At 43.1% G+C, this 24,620-nt stretch overlaps 1 protein-coding gene across 1 annotated transcript; it reads right to left on the bottom strand.

Moving 5' to 3' along the window:
- Positions 1-560: 560 nt before the first annotated feature.
- On the bottom strand, positions 561-5,047 carry LOC119013688 (prostaglandin E2 receptor EP1 subtype-like). Its single transcript, XM_037088452.1, has 3 exons — positions 4,750-5,047; positions 2,681-3,597; positions 561-1,582 (listed from the first exon to the last, which is right to left on the bottom strand). Exons 2-3 carry the CDS (start codon positions 3,548-3,550, stop codon positions 1,307-1,309), a joined length of 1,146 nt encoding a protein of 381 aa, XP_036944347.1. The 5' UTR covers positions 3,551-3,597; positions 4,750-5,047; the 3' UTR covers positions 561-1,306.
- Positions 5,048-24,620: the final 19,573 nt, after the last annotated feature.

Consider the following 24,620-nt stretch of genomic DNA (forward strand, 5'->3'; position numbering starts at 1 on the left):
GTGGGTCTTGTATGCTGTACATATTGTAAAGCTCCTTAAGGCAAATTGTGATTTGTGATATCTGGCTATATAAATAGAATGGACTGAATGTTCCAGTCTGACCTCCAAGAATAATGCCACTGAATATTTTAACCAGAGTGGAGTGACCACTTGCTTGCATGGAGAATCACTGGCAGCACAGAAGGGGAGCTGGAGTACATCACATGTAGTTTGTCTTGTCTTCAGAGTGACACAAGACTCCTTCTTATTCTCTTTCAGAACATAAAGTCGTCGCATGATGGCGTGCCACATCCTTTGTTTGGGGGAGATTCCAGAAGCTAATGCAAATTTGCTAAATGAGACTCGAGATAAAGAAGAGGATATATTAGTGAAATAATTTCTATATGTTGCCTCAAAATCTACTCTTTGGATTGAATCAAACATGGTATATGAGCAGAGCTGTGTTTGTGGTCACAAGACACACAGAGTGTAGAGGAATATTGAAAAAAAAAATATTATCTCATCTTGACAAAGTTATAGAAATACGACTTCACTTATAGACCAGAATGAGATGAAACGTGAAGAGATAACCATTTATTATGTAATCTCACATTCTTATCTTAACAACATCACATCCAATTAGCTTTTGAGACATATAGCTTCACTTCAGTCCCAGGACACTCAGGGATACTGTAGATACATTCACAGACACACAATAAAGACACGCATTCACATTCACATTCACATTCATGTGTTTTTCACATCTTTAAGCTGAGGTAAAAGCACAGCCTTTTCTTTTGCTCTCCTATGTGAGCGTTTACACAAGTCATTGACTTTTACATTATGTCAGAGAAAAATAAACCTTCGCAGATGGAACTTTTGAGTTGAGATGTTTGTTCACGTCAACAAAAAACGTCAACAAAAAAACAAAACAACAAAAAAGTTAACACATTTTTTTGTATTTACAACTGCTCTCATAGAGGACAGACTGACATGCAAACAGTTCCTGCATATGGGCCATGTTGCATTCTAATAAAAACTATTATCAGTTTATGATGAGTTCACACACCAAACCAAGATGATGTTACTAGATTATTATTAATTTTTTTTTTTACCATTTTGGATCTCAACACTTAACACTTCATACACATAAACCGGGGTGAATTTCATTCCCATCAGCCGAGAGAGGAAACTCTGGTCCTTTTGACATGGAATTATAATCCAGATGATCAACTTCAGGGCTACCTGGTGATGCTGCCAGCGGACGACAGAGCATCCCATCGAAAGTGATTGCAGACTTGTCCCTTTTCTTCCTCTGTACGTCCCTTTAAATCTTATTGACGCTGTTTTTCTCTGAGTTCTGAAAGGATCCGGCATCCCATCGAACGGAGCGGAATATGCTTCCCCTGAAACTGGCCTGTCTTTTAGTGATGCGGTAGATCTTCCTGAGGATGGCGCGTCGCAGCAGGATGTAGACCCATGGGTCCAGGATCTGGTTACAGGTTGCCATCCTGACACCCGTTACCATCAGACCCCTGTAAGTGTCTATGTCACTGCTTAGGGTCCCATTGAAGGACCGTGTGGCTGACATCATCCCAAAGACCTAAGGAAAACAAATAAACAAGTTTAGGATCATGCTTTATCTAATAAACTCATATTAACAAGTAACGTGTGATGACGATAAATGTCCCACATCATGTGCATATCTAAGCACTTTGGGTGTCTACTATAAAATGCCAACATAATCTGTTGCTCAAAAACACATTATTTTTGTCATTCTGTCCATTGCTGCAGCATCTCTATTCAGCCTCTGTCTGAACGCTCTGCTGTGATTGGTCAGTGTTTGTGACACTGTTGCTCCATGTACACATCATATAGCTCCAACAAAGAGCTCAGTATTGACTTTTCTGCCCTTGAAGAAACTCTACAGAAAACATCATGATGAATGTGCAGGATTTTGTTAAGGCTACTCTAGTGGAAACATAGTTGATTGTTGAGTCTTTTTCCAAGGTCAAGTAGACACTTTGGGTTGTGGCAGGTCAGGCCCAGCACCAACACAAAAAGTCTGCATGTGATGACCTGGGAAGGTGTTTTAACAGTCAACCAGCTTATAAAATTTCACCTTCCTAATATTGCATAATGAAAAAATACATTTTTCTGAGGCAGCTCCTAAGCCAACTGCTAAGTACACACTGAAAATAAGATAATATTCTGATAAAGTAACAATACTTTAAAAATCAAGTCAATTTAAATCATTGCAAAATCCCTGTTTCCTGCTGAGTTCAACCGTCTGATGTGATGCAAAGTCCGGCCTCTTTCCTTCTTAGTTTTAGCACTCAGTCTGAACTATTTGGGTAAAATTATAAGCGTGACACAACCAGCTCTATTAAATACCATGTTTAAAGGTCTGGTGGCCAATTTGCTTATATGTGCAACATCTTGAAATCTACCAAAGTTCTGTCAGTCCAGCTGTAGACTGTTACTCATCTTCTAAATGATGGTGGAACTCAATCCATCTCAAGTCTAAAACCTGTAGTAGTATTCAAAGCTATTTGTGCTATCTAAAAAATATTGAATTAATTTTCTGTCTCTTCACACATCACTGACTTGAGAGATGACACACAATTCAAACATCAAAACAGTGACATCAATGAAATATGCCTTTTTTTTAAAAATGCCAGATGATTTACCCAACACTCACCAGCAGAGGGCTCCAGCAGATGCAGGAGGTGACCATGATGCCCACCAGCTGGACCACCATCTCAGTGTCATGAGAGCGGGCTGAGCGCCGTTGGGTGCAGGACCGTTTCTTTAGCCGCGCTCTCACCAGCGTGATCCCGCTCATGGTGTTGCACACAAAGGCCAGAGCCAGAGAGCCCAGAGCCAGTCCAGAGAACAGCATCACAAAGACCAGATCTGTGACTTTAGTGCCCTCCACTCTGATGAAGCACCACGTCCATGGATACTGGTAAGTGTAGGCCCCGAGGTTGAAGAAGGGTAGAAGGGCCACACACAAGGCAAGGAGCCAGATCAGGGTCAGTGCCATCTTTGTCCGTGCTGTGGTCACCAGGCGAGCGTGCAGCAGAGGCTTGGTGACGCCCAGGCAGCGCTCAGCAGCCATGGCACAGCCCAGGAACAGAGGGCACAGGCCGAAGAACACCATGCAACCCCCCAGAAACAGACAGGAGGCATCGGGATTCTCAGGATCACCTCGCACGCTGGAGGAAACAGCTGTGGACCCTGTGCCTGATGTGTATCTGTTCAGCACGAGGGCCCCGGGGATGACATGTCCGACCAGGTCAGTCGCCACCAGAGAGCTGGCAAAGAGCAGAAAGGTGGCCTTCGACCGCCGACGGAAGCGGTTGTAAGCCTTGGCAAGAATGCAGAGGGCCACCACGTTGAACAGGATGCCCAGGGTCATGGTGAGTCCGGCGGCTGTGGGACTGGTCGGTGGACGGGTGGCGTTGCGTGCTACGGCCTCCACCCCGGGCTCCTGCGCCATGGTGGTGCGGTTAGAGAGGGGGAAGTGGGCGATAATACCCGAGGAGTTGAGGTGCTGCATCGCCAACATCACCGCTGGGCTCCGGGGCTGATGTGGTTCCTCTGGGTGAGAAGATACTGAAAGGGAGACAAAAAAGACTGGGTCAGGGTGCTGACTGATGAGGGACTGTGTGAGAATGGTTGCCGTGGCGAGGGTGCTTGAATCTTTACTTTTAGTTTGAAGAGAAACAGCAATAAGAAAAGGCCCTTGACTGCAGACTCCAATATCTCAACTGATACTTTTCAAATCGTGTACCCCAAATATAATCTTTACAGTGCTAATATTGTAACTACTCTACCCTTATAATATTATAAGTTTTATTCTTTTCTAAAACTTATACAAGTTCAAAATGATATCAGGATTTAAAAGCAGGTGTTCAGTATCATATCACAACTGCACTCGGTGACATCTTCAAATGAGTTATGTCACTACTAAAGCTGCTCCGGACAAAGTAACTCAACTTTAACCCACAAAAAAACAAAGCGCTCCCAGCCCTCTCTGTGGTTCAGGTGTCTCACGAAGCCTCGACAAGTTCTGGCAGTTTCCGTCTGACACTGAACGCCGCTGCACACATTCCTGCAAAGGCACCTTCGCCGTGAGACTGAAGGTCAACTCTGTTTTGTGTTGGGTCAGACACACGTGCAGAAGCGTTTGAGGAGCGGCAGGTCGGTGTCAGCCATCATCAGTGTCAGCGGAGAGAGAGCGTGTAGTCTGATCCGGCGCTGTGACAGAGTTATGAATTCTTTGCGCGGATCGATGTCGGCTGATGATTTTCTTTAACCAAACATGATTTTTATACTCAATACTTGTTTTTTCTTGATATTCAATTTTATTTCCAATTTTCTCACAATATGTTTGTTATTCTGAAAATGTTTAATAAGTAATACTGTTGTAAGCATAATAATAAAAACATATACTGATGATAACAGACAATATTCAGTTTAAAGGAGCATTTCGCTCAAGATGGTCTCACTTTTTGTAATTGGCAGCAAAGTGTTTTCCAAATTGATCCAAAAGGATCATTAAAGTCGCCTAAGTCTAAATCCTCTGACCAGTAATTGCTTTGATAAAACCCAGTTTTTGCCATAAAATTGTTTTGGACAAAATGAAACGCTTTAAAATGCTAAAGAAAAACAAATGGAAGAAAAAAAACAAATGAGGTCAGAATGATAGCCTCAGGGCTCACCATTTGCCTTTGTACTGACCTATTTACGTGAACGAAATCTTACCTTTGAAATACGAAATCCATAGAGATGGTCAGGGTCACTCTGATTGGGACGCTCACTCATGACTGCAGCTGCTTAAAACAAAGTAATCCACTCTGCCCTTGATATCCTCCTGTGTTGTGCCAACGAGAGAGCGCTTCTTCTTCTTCTTCTTCTCCTTCACCTGAAATATTTCCTCATTCTGCGGCTATGTTGAAACTCCTCTCTCAGAACAAGCAGCCTCCTTGTTACATTGCACAAGCATGTCCTCTGTTACTGAGGCTGCTGCTGGCTGCTTTTATACGGCGGAGCTGCACTGTGCCTGCTTCGCCGCTGGGTGTCTCATTTGGAGAAAACTGACCTCCTCAGAGCAGTGACTCCCTGGGGTGGACAGACAAAAGAGAAAGAGAAGGATATGCTGATTTAGAATCCAGCTGTAGAGTTATTGTGAGCTGTCGGGATTTAAATATTGAAGCTTGTGACAACATAAACCTGCAGAATTTTAAATCTGAGGGCAGAGCCTGCCTTCAGCTCTTGCTTTTATGAGCGGTGATGTAGTTTTTCCGCCTAAAAATAAGCATGACTTCATATCGCAGCGGCTTAAACAAAAGTGGGCTACACTACACTGATCAGGCCCCTCAAATTAAAAGCTCTACGCGGCTGAACCTGCATTACGTATCTGCTTTTACTGCTTGTCCCTTTCTCTGTTAATTCTGCAGATATTAAAACAATGGCCCCGCTCCACTGAGCCTCATCTGAACAACCTCAACATCCCCGTGGTCAGCTCCCATCAATGCAAACCAGCTGTGCTCCCCGCCACTACAAACATCTCTGTCACAGTCTGTAGCTGCAGCTGTGACTGCAAATGACTTTCCAGCTCTCCACAAGACCAGCCAGACTGCTGCGGGGGAAATTAGGGCTTTAATGCTCCGGGGCCGCATCTCACGGAGGGGGAGAACATCTCAGTGTGGTAAAATCCCAGTATTATATCATGACAACCATAGAGGAGGAACACGCAAACTACATAAGGCTTGCAGTGCCAAATGATGAAAAGAGCTGGAGCTTCCTCCTCCAGTCAGAGGTGTTTTTACTCCACTGACACCTTATGTCACAACAGCAGGAGGACTCTGCTGTCAGATTGTGCACTAACGTACACAAAACGGCCCTTGGTTCATGTGCACACTGCAGCTGCCTGTCCAAAAATGTCCTCTTCGCAGTGAGGCGAGGACTGGAACGTTTCAGCGCGCACTCCTCACAGAGGAAAACTTTATAATAACGTGTTTTAAAAGCACATATCTCAGACTGTGCCTGTGCATGTCTGCCTGTGCTTGCAGGTATGTCAGGGCCCGCCAGACGTCAGGCGGCATGCCATTAAGGGACAGGTGCAGAAGCAGTCGTATGAGCCGAGTTAAACGCATCAGTGCCAATCAGCCGCGCCATAAAACCCGCAGCCTGACGGGGATTTAACACCTGAGTTGGCTAAACGGAAGGACTCGGTGTTCCTGAATGGGAGGAGGAGAAGTTCATGAGGAAGGAATCAACGGACATTTTATTGTAACCCAGATGACGCTAAAAAAGGAGTGAAACACTGTGTATTTTCTTTGGTATCTAACAGATGTGCCTCTGGGGGCTTTGTGAATAACGCCTTGTATTTACAGTAGCACTGAAAAAAATGCTTTACGTGACCACAGGCGGGGTTCATTTCAGGGTAAAAACTGATCTGATCTGATCATATTTGAGTCAGGTTCGCTGCCAAACAAAGTCATCTAAATCAAAGTAAAATGGGTTTCTAACCATAAAACATTGGATTCAGTCAGCTTTGAAGCACTTTTCCCACCTCTGTGTGTGCCCATTGTCTGTCTGCAGAAGCAATCAGGGAAAAGGCGATCGCCAGCCCACTCGATGGCCTCTCGGCGCAGCAGGGAAAGCGTGTCTTTCTGAGATTTTTTTCAGTCCCTGCCGCTGCATCTTAACGCCACATGGATGCTATTTTCTTGCATGCTCGTTTGCGAACTTTAATTTGCACCAAAGGGACACACCATAAAAAAGGGAGACCACATGCCAAAACAGCTGTAAATAAGTCTAACGAGTGGTTTTGCGTTGCACACTGCAGTGGACAGCAAACATACATCAATTCCACAATGTTTCCAACTTGCCTGAGAGCCAATGAGCACCAGCTTGTCCAGGGTGTGTGTGTGTGTGTGTGTGTTGGACTTTGAATGCCTCACTTCATTACACAGGAATCTGCTGGCTGCATGGTACTGCCCTGCACTGGGTTAAGACATCCAGAGTTTTACAGACACACCAGCACCGCGTTCATGAGGGTCATCGTGTTTTGCTAAACTTGTCGTGTGTCCATCTGAAAGGCCCGTGCCCTCGGTTTCACATTCTTCCCTCGACAGTGTCAAACCGTTTCTCGAAACACAGCATTCTTTTTGTGACAGGGCTTCCTCGGCCTCACAGCAGCAGAAGAACGCAGAAGCCTGCTCAGACACGGTTGGTTGCAGTCACTTTCCACACCATTCTCTGCATTTCTGTTAAAAAAAAAAAAAACAACAACAACAACAACAGCCACCAAAAATTCCAGGATTTATTTGTTGAAAACCTCATAATTACCCTGTTTTTAGTCCAGGCATTTCTGCATGATTATAATTTCAAGCTCGTTGGGTTTTATATACAATCTAATGTTCACAAGCTCAGAGAAAGCACATTTTGATCATGCCGGCGCTAGTCTTGATAATGTGATGATATGTTATTTTCCCTTGTCGCAAAAGTCTCTTGTGTAATACTTGTGTGTCTGAGAAAGAGCTGGCTTCATGTTTAGGATGAGGATACTTTCCTGGAAGAAGGGCTAGACACCCAACACAACACAACACAATAATCCTCCCACTCCTGCCTTCACACCCCTCATCTGACCGCACGTAGTGAGAGCGAGTCCATCTGGTCCAACACAGACTGTGGATGTAGGGAGGGGAAAAAAAGAAAAGAGGAACAGTTTCTTCAAAGGCAGAGGGGGAAAAAAAGATCTAAGTCTGCAGAAGAACTGTGTGTGGGCCAAGGTCCATTTTCGCTGGAACCAGTGCTTATCAGCATTTAAAAACATCTCTTTTGTTGTATTGTGCCCTTTTTTGGTTAATCGACGGCAAATATCAGTCGGTCACTAAAACTAAGTCCTCCAGCCTCTGTGTCATTTAAGAGTTATTTGGGTCAAATTAATTAATCCGTTTCTCTGATAGACTTTGATTCACATCATGGAGACTGTAGCCATGTTTTATACAGGTTTTAAGGTAACTTCAACAAAAATGAATGACAAGAGTGCCTACAAGCACAAAAAATGTTGGCGCGCTGTGCGCCTTATTTTTCCACAAAAAGCAAGAAACCTCCCCAGCATTCTTAGCATTTTCACTGAACCCTCCCCTTTGACTTTCACCCAACCAGCAATATCTCAACTTTTCTGAATTGGTACAGTTAATCTAAGTTAAATTTAAAGCACAATATCTTTGGAACAATACAAAAAAAAACCAACAAAAAAACACAGATACACACATTTCACTGTTAGGTTGAATGTGGAAATTGACAGATTTGCGCAAAAATAACAAAATGTTGACAATTCCAGATATTATGTTAATAGATACAGATCTGCTAATCCATAACTTACTGCCACTGTGTGACCTGAACACTGGAGCTCCGAGCGCTTTGAGGAACATGAGCTGTAATAATTTTACTACATCACGCATTTAAAATTTCAAAAATGAATATAAATTTTGTAAGAACTTGCCTGAGTTGTAGAACAATTTTAAACCGGACAGGCCCAGCCCCCTCTCTCCACTCGTACTTCCAGTTACTGTGCCTTCAGTCCAAAGAAAACTAAAAACAGTCTTCCCTTTTTCTGACCCATGACTCCTTAACCCCCTTACAATCATCATGCAGTCCCTAAGGTTTCCTTGATTCACCCTGAAATCACCCGTGTTTTATTGCTCCAAAGAATCGCAGATTTGCTCTAATTTCACTGTAATGTACTCCTGCACGTATGAAAACCACAAGTACATGATAAGAAAATAATCTCAGGGTTCCTCTGAAATACACGAGATACCAAAAAGCTGCGGGTCATGCAGGCGGCTGCGGCCTTGAGAGAAAACCCCTTCTGACGCTGGAGATAGTCCGGGACCCGGGGAGATGGTGCACACACACGGGACACTGGAGACCCCCGTCAACAACAGACCAGTTAACCGCAACTTCCTCACTTCCGTTTGTCCCAGGAACATGGGAACTCACAGTTACACTCACCCTGCATGATCGTATACACGTACCATACATACTTTGCCTCGTACACACACATGCACGACCAGCAACATGGAGGTTGAATAATAACAATTGAATAATAATGGTGAAACCAAAAAAAAAAAAAGATTAGGTGAGCGTGCAGACACTGGATGTGGGCGACTATTTCACATTGACGTAGTTTCAGTGAAATCAGAATATGTAAAGAATTATGCAATGTAAAAGCTCAGTAAGGTCCCCAAATTGAGGTCAGTAAAGGGGTTGTTATTAAAGAGACATGAAAGCGTCAGACATGCATTTAAGAAGAACTAGATGTATACACTTGGAAATGACGTCATGTAAAAAGGCCATTGAATTGCAGGGGTTTCTCTCCCCGGAAGTCATTGTAAACTTGGTGGTTGGTTCAATTGATTTGGTCACCAGAAGATGAAAGTGCCTCAGCTGACCTCACTGCTGTGCTCCTCAGGGTGCAGCACGTCTTTGCTGCCATAGTTGCGGTGACGCACTAGCCACATAAATATTGGCATATCTGGTTTGCTGTTGCACATTCAGTCACATGAAGCCCATTCATGCGACCAATGTTCTGCTCCCATGTATGGCCGTGCCTGCATAATCCCCGCCGCTTGGACGAGCAGTGATCAGCGGAGCCGCTCACCATTATCATTCCTGTCTTTCAGCGAGGGAGCGTAACGGCCGGGCACCTCGTCGACTCGCCGAAGTGTGAAATGACTGCAGCAGAGGAGCGGGAGCCACTTGTCATGCGGTTACTGTATAAATCAAATGAAAACTCCATTAGTGAATATGAATGTGGAAAAAAAAAAAAAAGAAAAAGCGTGGAAGAGCCTGCATCACTCTGAAAAGGTCAGCAGCAGACAGAGAGAGGTCACCATTGCAGAGTGCCGTAAAACATAACTCCATTTACTGCACAAGCTGTCTGTAATCTCAGAACGGGTCTTCTGCAGGGATGGTGGTGGATGGCAACTTGACGCGTGCGATTATGTAATAAAAACAAACCTGTAGGACATGTGCATCATGAAGGCCCGGTGGATGTGTCTGCTGCAGCGACTCTGTCATGCTCTGACGCACAGAGATCAAGATAACCCATCCAGCTGTTTTTACCATGATCACGTGTAATTATCCAGTGACCTCTCAAAGTACAGGCTCACTGACAGCGTATTTACAGTGCAACTATTTTGATCCGTGTGCTCACTCTTACAGATCGTTGTTTCTGTCAGAGTAGAGACACACTGGGTTTTCTCACAGCCTCTCTACCCATTCTTACACAGACAGAGACATATGATGAGTCAGAGATATTTTAAACCTCACTGCTGGTCTCTCATCCTCGGATTCTGCTCCAGGATGTGACATTGATCATGTGTCTACTTGTCCTCGCCCATAACTGTCTTCACATTTGCGCTGAATGGTGGGCGTGGAGTGGTGTAACTTATGTCAGCGTCTCCTCTGGTATGAAAGGAGGTCGGCTTCAGCGAAAAAACAACTTTTAATTGTCGGGGATTTAAAAAAAAAAAAAGAAGAAGAAGAAGAATCAGTTCACATGACATCATGACTGGTTTGGTTGACTTGTAATTAGATTTTTTTAATAAATGGCTGTATTTGTGAATCATGTTTATTCTTTTTTTGTTGTGTTATATTCTTAACAACATAGTTGAAATGTGGTTTGAGTGAATTAATTCCTTACAATCCAACAAATTCATGACAGATGCAGTTGATTGTGGCTACCTAAAGGGCAGTGCAACAAGCTAACACTGTCATCTTATATTTGGTATGGCAATCTTAAACGTCTAGCACAAAGAGGGTGACATTAGCATTTGTTTAATCATCTTACGACCTTCTGATGAATGTCAGTCCAATATTAACTCTCCTTGTAGCCCTGGTTTGGTCTCCACCTACTCCTGAGGAAAGTATCTAACTCATTAGCTTCTAAATGCACCACTTTGTACAGTAACTACCGCTAACTGTGTCTGTCTGCCATTTGGTGTTGGGCAGACACTTGATTTATCAGAGCTTTCTTGCCCAAAACAACCGTTTTTGTTTGTTTTTACCAGTAACGTCCCTGATAGTAAACCAAATGAGTGAAGTTACAGCCTGTAAAAACCGAAACAATGAGCTGAAAGATGCTAAAATGGAGACAGGCGATAATCGCTTGTGGGTTTGTTGCTATAAGCGATTTGATCTAATAACTATAGTAGCTTAAAATAACACCTGAAAAAATCATTTGATTTCATTTGAAGTGGACAAAGGTCATTTAAAGCCACAAAAGCTTTTTCCAAACCAATATCACTTTTTTCCAGTTTGGAAATGTCTTATTTCATCACTAAAAAAGTGCCATGTTATGTAAAAATGGGAAAACAAGTTATAAAACGACACGTAATATAAAGCTTATACATCTCCATTTCGGGTCCCATAATTATGCTGACATTTCCCATCAGACTTACCATAGCAGCTTTAAAAGAGACCTTTAGTAAATCATGGGGAGACTTTCACTCAAGTGTGAGGTCCAAATTGTCTGTCCTGCGCAATTATAATTTTTCTTCTCCGCCCTCAGTTTTTCCACAGAGGAGTTGAGTCCCTCACTGCGCTCCTGGTGAGAAGAGCTCCAAGTGTTGTCAACATAACGTAAACATTATAGCAAAGACTCCAAACCAGAGACAGCTGCCAATGACCTGCAGGGGAAAGTTAAGTATTCAGCACTCATTGGTCTAGTTGTTACATTATGTAAGACCCGAATGTCTTCTGTGGTACCCAGACATACATTAGAGTTAAGGCCATAATCATTGTCTTTACAAGGTTTATATGGACAACAAAGATATTCAGAATAAATTAAACGCATGTCATTTCTTTCAGTAGGGTGTCTCTGAATTAAAAAGAAGCAGAAGACATTTGCCAAGTGATGTGTGGGTAGACCTGCTGTAGATAGGCCCTAACCCTCCAACTCTGGAGCAGAGAGTCAGGTGCAGAGCCAAACCTTCTGGAGGAATGAACACCCTGACATCACTATCCTTCACTCTCGTTTATCAACGGAGGTGGAGTTTTACTGACTTGAAGTTTTGTCTCATTTGCTGGTAATCCGAAACGCGCCAAGAGCTCAGCCCTTAATGTGGGTCTAAAGTACGCACAGTGGTGACAATCATGTCCTTATAATCTCTTCTTTCAGGAAACAGCCTGCTGTACTCCAGTGTGCATGTACAACTGACTCAGTCATTTTAAGGTGTGTTTCCTGACATATCTCACTACATTTAAGAACAAAAGTAAACCAATTGCAGAGCATTTCACTACCATGGAGAAGAATTGGTTTTAGGAAATTCTTATTTAGACAGCAATAATTTTACTCACTGTGTTTTTGGTTGAAATATCTCAACATAATTCATGATTTCCATCAAGTAGGTAGACATCCATGTTCCCCCTTCAAGATATTTTTTTTTTGCTTGTACAGTAATTTGGTATACTGCATAATGACGTTAGCACTGAGCTCGAGTAATCACTGTGTGGCATCACAGAGCTGCTAGCATGGTTCGGTCTCATAGTCTTTAAAAGAGATATTCACTTATAACAGCAATAAGAGCAAAAACGTACCTATTTTTAAATGTTTTAACCAATCAAAAATGAAACGAGTATTATCATGGGTCAGATATCTTGTTTCAGAAGAGGCATTTTGGTTGCAAAACTACATTCTTGTCATATTTAAGCAACTTGGCTTTGTGTTACTGTAAAACTGTGTGGGCTAATGGAGTGAGCCCCTGTTAAAATTACACACTTATAAAATCTGTAAGGGCACTGTTAAGCTCAGTGGGTAGAGTGGGCGTGCCATGTACACTGCAGCGGCCCCGGGCTGGAGTCCCATTCTGGGGCCCTTTGCTGCACGTCACTCCCCCTCTCTCTCTCTCAGCCTGTCTCTTGTCATGTCTTCGGCTGTTCTGTCAATAAAAGCCAAAGTATTTTTTTGAAAAAAAAAAAAACAACTTTAAATAACCTCTTCACAAATGTTCACTGAACTGGACAAAATGTTCAGAGCCCTCTGCAGCGATCTAAGGTCCCTTGGTTAAAATTTGGCCTTGAGATCAATCCGGCCTTTCACATGTGATGGAAACACACTTAACTTGTCCCGTACAGTAAACCTCACCCAGCGGGGGCAGGCTGGCGCTCACAGACACCCCTTGTGAAATGGCGGAGCTTTTGCACAGAGCCGCAGTGCCTGTTCTGCTTATCGACTCCTAAATAGCTTGTTTTGACCAAACATGAGAACTGCTGGGAAACTGCAAAAACATGAGAACTGCTTCCTCTTTCCCCCACATCATTACACTTAATGGGCTGATTTACAAATGTAAGTACTGCTTTTATAACAACACATGCATACTGTTCATACCATAAATCACAACTTGGATACACAAGAAGATGCATGCTATGTTTAAAGCCTCTGACGGTGTTATTTCTGTCTCTTAACGGAAAGTTCCAGTGTTTTTGCATGTTTACAGGTGAGTCTCCAAAAATCGCATATGCTCAACAATCCTTCCAGCCATTTTCCAAACATATCACAGCTTTGGATTGGAACTGTCTTGGCTTTCTGTTCATTTCAGAATGCCATGAAAGCCGGCTTTTGAAATTTCATTTCCAAGTTGATGTTCATGGCGCAGGAATACGTTACGCAAGAAAAGGACGTGCAACAACAGTGGCAGTGGTAAAATAATTGATTTGTAAATTCTGTATGATTTGTGCTTCAACTCAACTCGCAGGAATGGCGGCGTTGTCCCCTGTCGACCTCCAATTTGCCTCTGCAGGGCGAGCTAAGACACAAAATAACTCATCACAGGAGTGCTCATTTTTCCAAAGCAGGCTCCCTTGTCCACGCTGGACCGTAAATAAAGCTAATGAAGTCAATTCTGTGTAATTATCTACTTTACAGTTGGCCTATAAATTCCTCGGCATTACCTCATGTGTTAGCTGCCTGCCATTACCTGTGAAATTTGCAGCGTGTGTCACACCTCACGTAGCACAACACAGGGCCTTTCTTTCACTGTTTGTTCAGCGTATCTTATCTCTGTGAGGTATTTTCCAGCTCTCACGCCGAGGGAAAAACACAGGGAATCAGAGGCAGCACCTCTCTTTCGGCAGAATTTCGTCGGAGCCACCTAAAAACAAATGCACGGAGACACGCTGATCAAACGTGCATGATTTGCCCGTAACGACAGCCACTGAAGAAACAGAGAGAGCTTTCCTCGAAGGTTCCGATCATTTATCATTTCGAGACAATAGCGCCGCAGTCTGTCCCTGAAAATACAAATCACGATGAGTCAACATTTTGAGACAAGACAGAACTTTTACAGTAAATCATTACGTTGACTTGAAATCTTGAAACTCTCGAATGACTGTTTCCTGATTAGGTTAGTGTAACACATTTTGTTTTGATTTGTGTCAGTTATGATTAGGAAGGTTACTGACTTTGACATGAATATTATAGTGTGCATCATCAGACTGCGTGAAGTCTGTAGGAAGTGTTAACCTTCAGCCTGCAGTCTGTTGTGAAACAGCGAGGGGTGGAAAGAAAACAAGAGGGCTGATACTTAACATACAACCGCACATCATTCGGTGGGCTTAATTGCTGGCGTGTTGGAGGGAAATTTTGCTTATATTTCAAAGCAAAACAGTTGCATCCTGTGCCGATGCTGCATGTTTACTGGCGAGACCACATTCATTACACTGGGATGATCCCTGTGAGGCAACAAATGGAAGGTTCTTCACTCGGCACTTACCGGAATGTTGTTCTGTTACCCACATTCACTCACCTACCTAAATGATTTTGTGTGTGCGGCAGCGTGACATGTTCGTGGCCAAAAGCTAATTTAGATGTCAGAGAGCGGTATGAACTGGCTGCTTTTGGTCGCCGGAGTGCCGTCCAAACCTCTCATAAAGGCCTCATTCACAAAGTGCCAGCCAGAGTTCTCTCTCCTGCCTGTGGCCTTCCTCCTCGATTGGGACCAGATGCTGCAGCACATCAGCCCGACGCAGCCCGCTTACACAGCTGGATGCTCACATTCGCGTTTGCATGTTCTTGAGTCGACTAAGGAAATCAGATGAGAGTGATCCAGATACTGAACACCGAGGTGAAAGAGAGACTTACGCCAGCGATTAAACAGCTGTAGCGTTTTGAGGTTTAAAGGGGGAAAGATGGAAATACAATGCTACGACTGGTGCCGGCGCTTATTGAAACGGACTGACTTTTCCTTCCAAATCACTATAAATTGAGGATTTTATAAAAGGTTTTTACATAAACGTGTGATCTGTGGGGTGTTTTTCCCCACGCAGTGTAATATGCATGAAAGGCTTCTTGGTCTTTGAAGGAACGCTGGGTTATGTTACTTATGTCGGCTGCCTAACCTGTTATATGGACATGCAAAGATTTGCATGCACACTCCCAGTCAAAAGTTTGGATACACCTTCTTATTTAATGGTTTTTCTTTATTTTCATGTCTATTTACATTGTAGATTCTCACTGAAGGCATCGAAACTATGAATGAACACATATGGAATTATGTAGTATAAGTGTGAAATAATTCAAAACATGTTTTATATTTTAGATTCTTCAAAATAGCCACCCTTTGCTTTGATTACTGTTTTGCACACTCTTGGCATTCTCTCATTGAGCTTCATGAGGTCGTCACCTGAAGTGCTTTTCCAGCAGTTTTTAAGGAGTTCCCAGAGATGCTGAGCACTTGTTGGCCCTTTTGCCTTCACTCTGCGGTCCATCACATCCCAAACCATCTCCATTGGGTTTAGGTCAGGTGACTGTGGAGGCCAGGTCATCTGGTGCTGTACTCCATCACCCTCCTTCTTGGTCAAATAGCCCTTACACAGCCTGGAGGTGTGTTTGGGATCAGCAGAGGTGACTCTTGGTCTTCCTTTCCTGAGGCGTCCTCATGTGAGCCACTTTTGTTGTAGCACTTGATGGTTTTTGCAACTGATTTCTAACAGTTGTCAAATAGGGCTGTCAGCTGTGTACCAACCTGACTTCTGCACAACACAACTGATGGTCTCAACCCCATTAAGAAGGCAAGAAATTCCACAAATGAACTATGACACACCTGTGAAGTGAAAAACATTTCAGGTGACTAGATCATGAAGCTCACTGAGAGAAGGCCAAGGGTCTGCAGGGCTGTCAACAAAGCAAAGGGTGGCTACTTTGAGGAATCTAAAATTTGAAACATTTAGAGTTATTTTATACTTTTTTGTCTACTACATAATTCCATATGTGTTCATTCATAGTTTTGACGCCTTCAGTGAGAATATACAATGTAAATAATCATGAAAATAAAGAAAAAACATTAAATGAGAAGGTGTGTCCAAACTTTTGACAGGTAGTGTACATTAGAGGGGTCAAGCTTTTTTCTTTTTTTTTCTGGTTTTGGTACTGCATTGGTTAGAGGAGCAGAAGGAGAAAATGTGTCGAGTTAAGAAGAAGAAACTTGTCTCTTCCCTTTAATGAGTAAAATCCCAGTTTGGGTCCCAGTTGTCCAAAATCTGTTGTTCAAAACCCATATTTTCAGTCTGTGTGTGGTCTGAACACGCCAAAGATTGTTTCCCATCAGCAAACTTTACCTTGCAAGACTAACCACTGACGGTAAAAGATATAGTGAAATGTTTTATTGAAGGAGTTGACTTACCATCAGATAAATCCTCAGTCTGCTACAGGAGCTAACCACAATTATTGAACCACATTTCATAATGCACTGCACTGCAAATATGCGTACAGAGGCCTGTGGTCTTAAATCAGATAGTGCCTATATCAGGGATGCATATATTTATGCTGGACAGCTGATATAAGCGCTATGGGAGTCATTTCTCACATTATTAAATGGAATACGTCGGCTGAATTATGAAGGTTTGTGTGGTTTGTGTGGAAACTCACATGACAAACAGCGTCCATTCCCTGCAGTGCGAGGTCATTCTGTGTCCAGATTTGGCACATAGTCCCTGTTGATATAGAAATAAAACAATAACGCCATTGAAAGATACTATCTCTCTTTGTCCCCTCACTTTCCTCGAGATGTCAAACCGTTGATTTGCGGTCATTCCCGTTTCTGGAGCATTCAAATGGTCACCTGCTGCAGTTTCCTCTTGACCTCCAAATATAATGGACCCTGCTCTGGGGACTGCTCGAGTGCTTGAGCACTGGGGTCCACTCAACAATCTGGGACACTACCAGGATTTCCGATTTGCCCAGTGTTATTTACAGAGGGCCAAGAGCTGCGCTTACTTACGTAGACCAACGAGATCACATACACACAGAAAAAAAGATTAAGTGGGGACATTAGGAGAAGAGGACAAGACGACAGCCTCTGACCTATGAGGCAACATTAAGAATAACCCAGAACAGCCTTTAAATTCTCACAGACAGAGTATTTGTTGTTCTATATGAGGATGCTGCTAAAAACAAGGTTGTCTGCAGCTGCGGGGACGTGGCGTGTCACTCATGACGGTTTTGGACCTCGCAGCGCCGCATCGCGTGTGTCGGGCCAACTCCGCAAGAGAGTCAGTACAGTACATCACTACGTGTTCATTGGCAAATAAGAAGGATAATTGCATTCCATCCCCTGATAAGATCTGTATTTGTTTCCTTTTGGCTCTGGCACAGTTTTGCACTTTAAGCCTGAAAGCCTCTGCTCTCACTTCACACCGTGTCTCGTCCCTCGAGTGCATTAGCAAATCAAAAGTTCATAGTGAGTGTAAGAATATGACTCTTGGATTGCTGCGGGCAATTATTGACATGAATTCATCCTTAAATGATTTCTAAAAAGGGTCTGTTAACATGATAGTAGTGCTGTAAGGGCTGCACGCAGGCACAGCGGTGCTTTGAGTCTGTATGCTAACATGAGAGTGAGAGTGTTAGTGTGATCACATTTGCTAATACCTTCTTAGAATAATACTCACCTGAGGACCATATGCATCCTGCGTGTACCAGATGTTGTGACAGGCCAGTTGTACAGATAAATCAGGGAAAAACAAAAATGTCTGTCTGCATGAAATTTAAAAACATGACAGACAGTGGCAATACATCCAATAGTTGTTAAAATATTTCAGTCAGAAACTTGCTGGCTTAACTGACAGATATGATGTAGGCTTCCAGATGTTAGTAAAAAAGGACTCGTGCAAGAAAATCACGTGCAGTGATTGATTTTCGGCAGAACTTTCAGTGATCCGCGACAAACACAACCTAAAAAACACATCAAGCTGCTTTCAGTGGCAAGGGAGAAATTGTTGGGGCCTCCAGATATTTGAGCATTTACCAGGAAATAAGCATATCCTCCCAATTACCAACTGGCAGAGGCCATCAGGGTGTGAATGAGGTCATTTGCCTAATGTCTTTTAGATGCGGTAATGCTTACTTCTTCAACCTGCCACATCACCACAGAATAGAGTCAAATCAACATCACCATTTAGTGATCAATCCAATGGTTTTTCAGAAAAGATGCTGAGATAATAACACTATTCAAGACAGCTTGAGGGTAATTCTCCCCGTTGAGGTAGATGGTTGCTAATTCTCAAAAGAATTTTAGACTCAGTGTAATGAACCAGATCTCTTCAACCCACAGGGTCTTCTCACCATGCTGCATGTATAAAAGAGATCTGAATTGGATAATTGGGTCCCGACCACATCCAAACAATCGTGGATGTTCCAAAACTGCAGATGAGAAAAAAAAACGATTGTTGTCCATGGAGATCTCCCAGCCCTTGTATGACATCACACATGGGTGAAAACATTTGACCACGACTGACTTTTGACTCCGACCTTTGAGGCAGAGACAGCCTCCACTGCCTTAAATCTACTGAATCAAATCAATCACTTGGTGTAATGGATTTTTTTGTTTGTTTGCTTGTTTAGGCCTCCCAAACCCTAAAAATGATTTAAAGATGACAAAACTGAAAAAAAAAACCTCTTTCTTTAGTAATCTCTTTCTGAGTGTGATGGTTTCTGTCAGCAGGTCTTACTTAGCCCCGTGATGGCAAACAGTGACGAATAGGTCTTTAATAAAAACGATTTTCCACCGCAGAGAAGATTTTCTTAGAGCTGTAGCAGCTGCTACCAAAGAAGTAATGACCACAGCTGACTGCATCATGTGTCATCTAACTGTTCATGTTCTGCATGCTGTCTACTGCTTTAACCCGCAGGAAAAAAAAAAAACACTCACCTGATCACAGCATGAGTACTGCACTAACACATGTTCTACTAACCTTGTCTCATGTCATTCTAAAGTCTTATACTGTCAGGCATCGTAGTGCAAACCTTTCCACAACCATGCCTCTTTTGAGAGGGAGACCTAACCTAACCGGCGGGGAAGTGATGAGGACTTCTAGTGGAGGATCGTGGCTACAGTTTCGTCGCTGGGTTGATCACCACAACCGTCGTAGTCAAAGTCTTTCCTACCACACCCCCCACTGATTCACTTGCAACCCCGAGTCAAACTGATGTCATTTATACTGATACTCTGACACCCCATCCATCACAGAATGATTGCAATGGACTGCTATCGACAAGGGGTGCAAGAAGACACAGAGGAGGGAAGTGGCAGGTGACCCCAAAAGAAGACGACATCAGAACAGCCACAACAGCTGATCGAGGAACGCAGCAAAAAAAAAAAACAGCACCAGTCAGAACAAAATGATTACGGATCTCGGGGCTGCAATGCTGATGAACTAACTCACTTGTTTTAATGTGTGTTGTCGTATTCTTCTATTTGTCTGTTTTCTGTTGTGTTGACCGTTTCTGTCAAAAGGAGGAACGTGGGGAATAAAATAGTTTTTCATTCAGTAATCGATGTATCGTAGAGAACATATCAGAATGTGAGAGGAGAGGAGGGATTCCCCTTCTCCTAAGGTGCGGGGGTTTGTTAGTGTTAGGAAAGGTCAGAAAGTCATATGAGGGGCTATTCTCTTCACCTGAGGAGTTTACGGAAGGCATTTGCATTCCGATAAAACATCAAATGGTCACCGCCCTGGGAGAGGCATGATCATGACTGCAGATGAAAGTATGTAATCTGTTGTATTTAAGTCGGAAAGCATTTGGAGGACTGGAGAGAGCGCTTCGGGTCTTCTCGAAAAAAAAAAAAAATTCTTAGGCGAATTAGCAGCTCTCTACCTCAACAAGGAGAATTTCCCATACAGCACGAAGAAAAAAAGAGCTCAGAGAAATGAGTTTTTTAGGTGACGATTTTGAACACCAGGCTTGTTTCCAAGAAAGTGCGCCCTTCTGTTCAGAGCAGACAGAGAGAAGTCTGACAGACTGTAACCTGGGAGGAGAAATAACACATTCAAACAAACCAATTAATCACAGTCATACTGGAAGCATAAACATGACTTGACTCGAAAAAGTTTCTCCAGGGGAATACCTCGCACTCGGGGTTATAGAGGGGAGATTTCCATCCATCACGGTATTTACACATCAGAATGTAAGCAAAGGCAAAAGCTGAGCTTCGGCGTGCAGGATTAAACCCAACCAGGAGCCTGAAATACGGATTTGTTTAGCGCGAGGCAGAATGTCTTGTTCCGTCACAATTTTGAGTGAAGGGAGAGTCGGTTGCTGCCAGCTGTTCTAAGTTCAACATGCTGAGCTGTGTGTCAGACGTCAGATGTCACCTGGCCTTTTCATACTGTCGTTGTGAATAGAACAAAAACACTGATCCTGCACACGCACGCTGTGGGTTTTTAAGTGAACACCTTCAGGAAAGAGCTCGTGAACCCTGAAGTTGCTGTTAGTAAGCACGTGTGCAGTGCGGTCTCAAGTGGTATAACCTCAGTTTGTGAAGCCAGGGGAAGCCGATAACAGGGCAAAACTCAAGCTTCATTATGTGAGAACAATACCCACTTCGGACACACACCAAGGTCCATACTGTCCCTGTGTTACCAGCTCTCCTCATTGTTTTCTTTTGCTTCTCGCAGTACAATAAACTTGGGTTTAATAACAGGACTTCTAGTGGGAGACTCGCTCCCAGATATGAACAGAGATAAAGCGAGGGAGGGTCTGAGCTGTCACTCAGCATCTCTTTCTTTGGCCACTGTGGGGCTCGATGAGAAATATGTGCTCCGCAGCCTCAGGCCAAGGACCACAGCGGGGTCACACAGTTGAAAAGGGGAAAAAAAATGTGATAAAATACACAGTGTTGATACAAAAAAAAAATGATAGCCTGTTTGCTCAAACATAAGCTGCAAAATGTTAAAATGTTGGCATGTCCAGCTAACAGGCCTAATATATAGTCTAGTGTTGCTTCAGACAAACATTTAATAAATATATGTTTAAGAGCGGGGGGGCTAAATTGAACTTTTACTGCTACCTCAAGTGGCACCACAAGACAAGTCATTTATATTGAGACTTTTCCAGTGTCAGATTTAGCAACAGTGAGGACGTTTATTAATGACGGCTTAAAAAAAATGTAAAAAGCCCTATTAGGCTAACGCTGCCTGTGTCCTGCTCTTTATTTGCTCGGGTTTGAGGAAGTTTGCACCCCAGCAGCTCCAGTCAACTGGCCTACCTGACGGTGTTTGACAAACACGTTTGTCAGGCCTCATCATACTAGTCTCTTATCTTGTCATATAAAAGGTGAAAGCAATCGGTTTGCAAGAAACTTAACACAAGATAACAGTCGGATCTTACAATCCAGGACTTACTGGCATGACGCTGCATTTTCCACTTCTCTCACATGGATTAACGACTGGCGAGGACAGGCTGCTGACTTATTCGCTGTTGCTTGAAGCGTGTAGCTTTAGCGTCAGTCTTTTAGTACAATATAGTGTAGGCTTCTACTAGTATTGTTTTCAAATTAAAAAAAAAAAAAAAAGTCGGCCTTTAACACTGAACTGTCGGCCGGAGACAGTGCTTTCAACCAACTCGTGGAGCTGACATGAACTAAATTAAGTTTCTGGTGGCAAAAGCTGCAGCTATACGAGAGGGTTTTGTCTAGACCTCTATTATGTTTGACAGATACTTAGAAATCACTGTATGAAAAATAGTAAGAATAGGAAGTGGGAAAATCTGGCACCATTGTCACCCAGTTTGCCAAGAGGGAAAGGAGAGGAACAGCAGTGACAATGGGAGCGGGGCTTTGGTGAAATGACTGCTCCCACATTACATGCAGTCAATTGTCAAAGTGCATGGGCTGTGTATTGGAAACACCATGTTGTTTCTGGTCCCAAAGTGACTACATGCAGCTACAGTGCTCATTACGGAGGCCTGATTGCATTGTGTATGATAATCTTCTCCCTCATTCTCTTGATTTTTACTGTGTGACTGTGTGAGCCCCTGCTGTATTTTTCCTTTTGTGGTCAGGCTGCGGCCCCTGTGTTAATCCTCACAGCTGTGGAGCCTCACCGAAGACTGCCCCCTCTTCTCCTCCACTACATAAAAGCTGACAAGAACAGAGGACAACAGCTTCTGCATCTCACAAAACCAGACTCTTGAAGTAAGTTACAAGCCGATTACTGGATCCTGGCCTCACATATTTCCTGTTTTGCCTTTTTTGGAGGTCATCTTCATCGCCCTGTAATACTTTGGGTGAGGTCCAGATCACGAATGACAGGATAATGACAAGTACTGCCGGGGGCGTCAACCCATCTGAGTGAAGGTACACAAAATGAGCGTTTAAGCGTATTTTTTAGTTACAGAAGTCAAATAAATTTACAGTTTACATTTACAACCCAATGTGTACAACATTTGTGTGACCTTTGCTGTCCAGCTCTGGTTATCTGGGAATGCTCACAGACAACATGATAATATCAAACGTTTTTGATATTTCCGGGTGATTATGAGGCATCCCAGAGCAGCTGATGGTGCCACAGACACACAAGAGACCTACAGTGTCACACTTGATGCTAACGTTAGCTAGCATATTATGTTTGACAGATACTTAAAATTTCATTCTCACTGAAGGACGTGTTTCTCGTGACTAAAGCAAGATGTTTTACGACGCTAACTTCCCTTTTGTTTAGATCTGCTTCCCCATGAGATCAGGTCAGAGGTGTTTATTCAAAATGTATTAATATTGAACCTTTGGATTGCACTACCTCACTACCAAGATATGAAGCTGGTATGCAGGTAAACGACTACAACAGCCACATAAGATTGATGCAACATTATACTACAATAGTAATTCCCTTCATGTTCATGGCCCCTGTCAACCCTGGGTTATTGTCCTTGTTAACAACCGTGGAAATGGACGGGCATTTTAGTGTAGATTCATTTAATAATACCAGTGGGAAGTTGAGAATGCGAGGTGTGCTAAATTTAACTTTTCCGACGACAACAAGTGGCACCATCACCCAAGTAATTTGTATCGGGACATTTCCGCTGTCATATTTAGCAAAACTGAGATTATTTATTTATTTATTTATTTTCCTCATTTTCCAGTTTAACCAGATTGACCTGATTGGATCGTCATCACTGAACTATGCGTTATCAGGGTCGCTCGAGCCTTGCGGCCCTGTTATCAGCTAAAGGACCATATTTGTTTTCAGATCTCATCGGTCTGAAAAAACAGCCTGGATGATGGTCAAGGTTATCTTACAGCTGCGACTAACTGCACAGTAATTGTGACAGTGTATCTCTGTGTGAAGCCATTTTTCTTATTTGCGACAGTATTTCAGCCCGATCATAATGGTGTCGGCCATAAAAACTGTGATGACTCACTTGATTTACCATTTAGCAACTTTTCCCCATGTTATACAACGGTTGTAAGAACAGACAGTGGGTGTGACGGATGTTTGCAGGGTTCTTTACAGCTGCAAAAAATATAAACAACCCCAGAAATATACTCTGACATGTGCAGCAGCACCAGTTCTGCGAGTGTTATTTTTACTCTTTCGCTCCCTCTGTGTTTAAAATTGAACCGTCCTGTTCAAAATCACATCCATGGCATTCGCTACGTCCCTCGTTGCGATGTAGAAAGGATCCATTACGGAGCCATTAGTTTACGTAATTTGTTATTCCCAGCACTCTTCACAATCTTGCTGCTGTTCATCCCTTCCGCTCAGAGGGGAGAAAGTGCAGGTCAGGCCAGGATAGCAGGCAGGCAAAACCCAGCACATGCTGGAAATATTCGGTCAGAACTGGCCATGAAAGTTTAAAAAAAGCTTATTTTAATTCAGTGTCTACTGTTTGAGGATAGGATGTTTGATTTTCTTCACATCTCTGGACATCTTGCCAACATGAGGCGTGGCAAAGTTGCCGCCAAACTCCACTTGCTATCAAAATTAAACATCCTTTTGTTTAAGGAAGCGCTGCTTATAATCTCCCTTCCTATTCGAAGGTCAACGGGGGCGTTAGGCAAGCATAAAAATGATTTCCTATAGAGGCCCTAATGGCTCAGCAATCTTTGAGGGGGTGTGGAGGGAGCCGCAGTGCGGGAAAGTGGAGTTCAGAAACCCTGAGAGAGTGACTCACTACTCTCACTGACAAAACACACAAACATCTGGAAGCTGGAATTGCCTCAAAATGAAGTTAGATCAAACAACTTATAATCAGACAGACGTGATGTCAACTGTCTGATAAGGTCTTGTTTATGATGATCATGATAGATGGCATTCTCATAACACTTGGCGTGCAATTTGGCGAC

This window comes from Acanthopagrus latus, chromosome 23, assembly GCF_904848185.1.
Source record: "Acanthopagrus latus isolate v.2019 chromosome 23, fAcaLat1.1, whole genome shotgun sequence".
NCBI classification, from domain to species: Eukaryota; Metazoa; Chordata; class Actinopteri; order Spariformes; family Sparidae; genus Acanthopagrus; species Acanthopagrus latus.

Excerpts from the sequence above, each read along its gene's own strand:
- LOC119013688 (XM_037088452.1), bottom strand. The coding sequence starts at position 3,550 with ATGTTGGCGATGCAGCACCTCAACTCCTCGGGTATTATCGCCCACTTC. Across the intron at positions 1,583-2,680 it reads TCTGCTGGAGCCCTCTGCTG|GTCTTTGGGATGATGTCAGC; the intron begins GTGAGTGTTGGG and ends TGTTTTCCTTAG.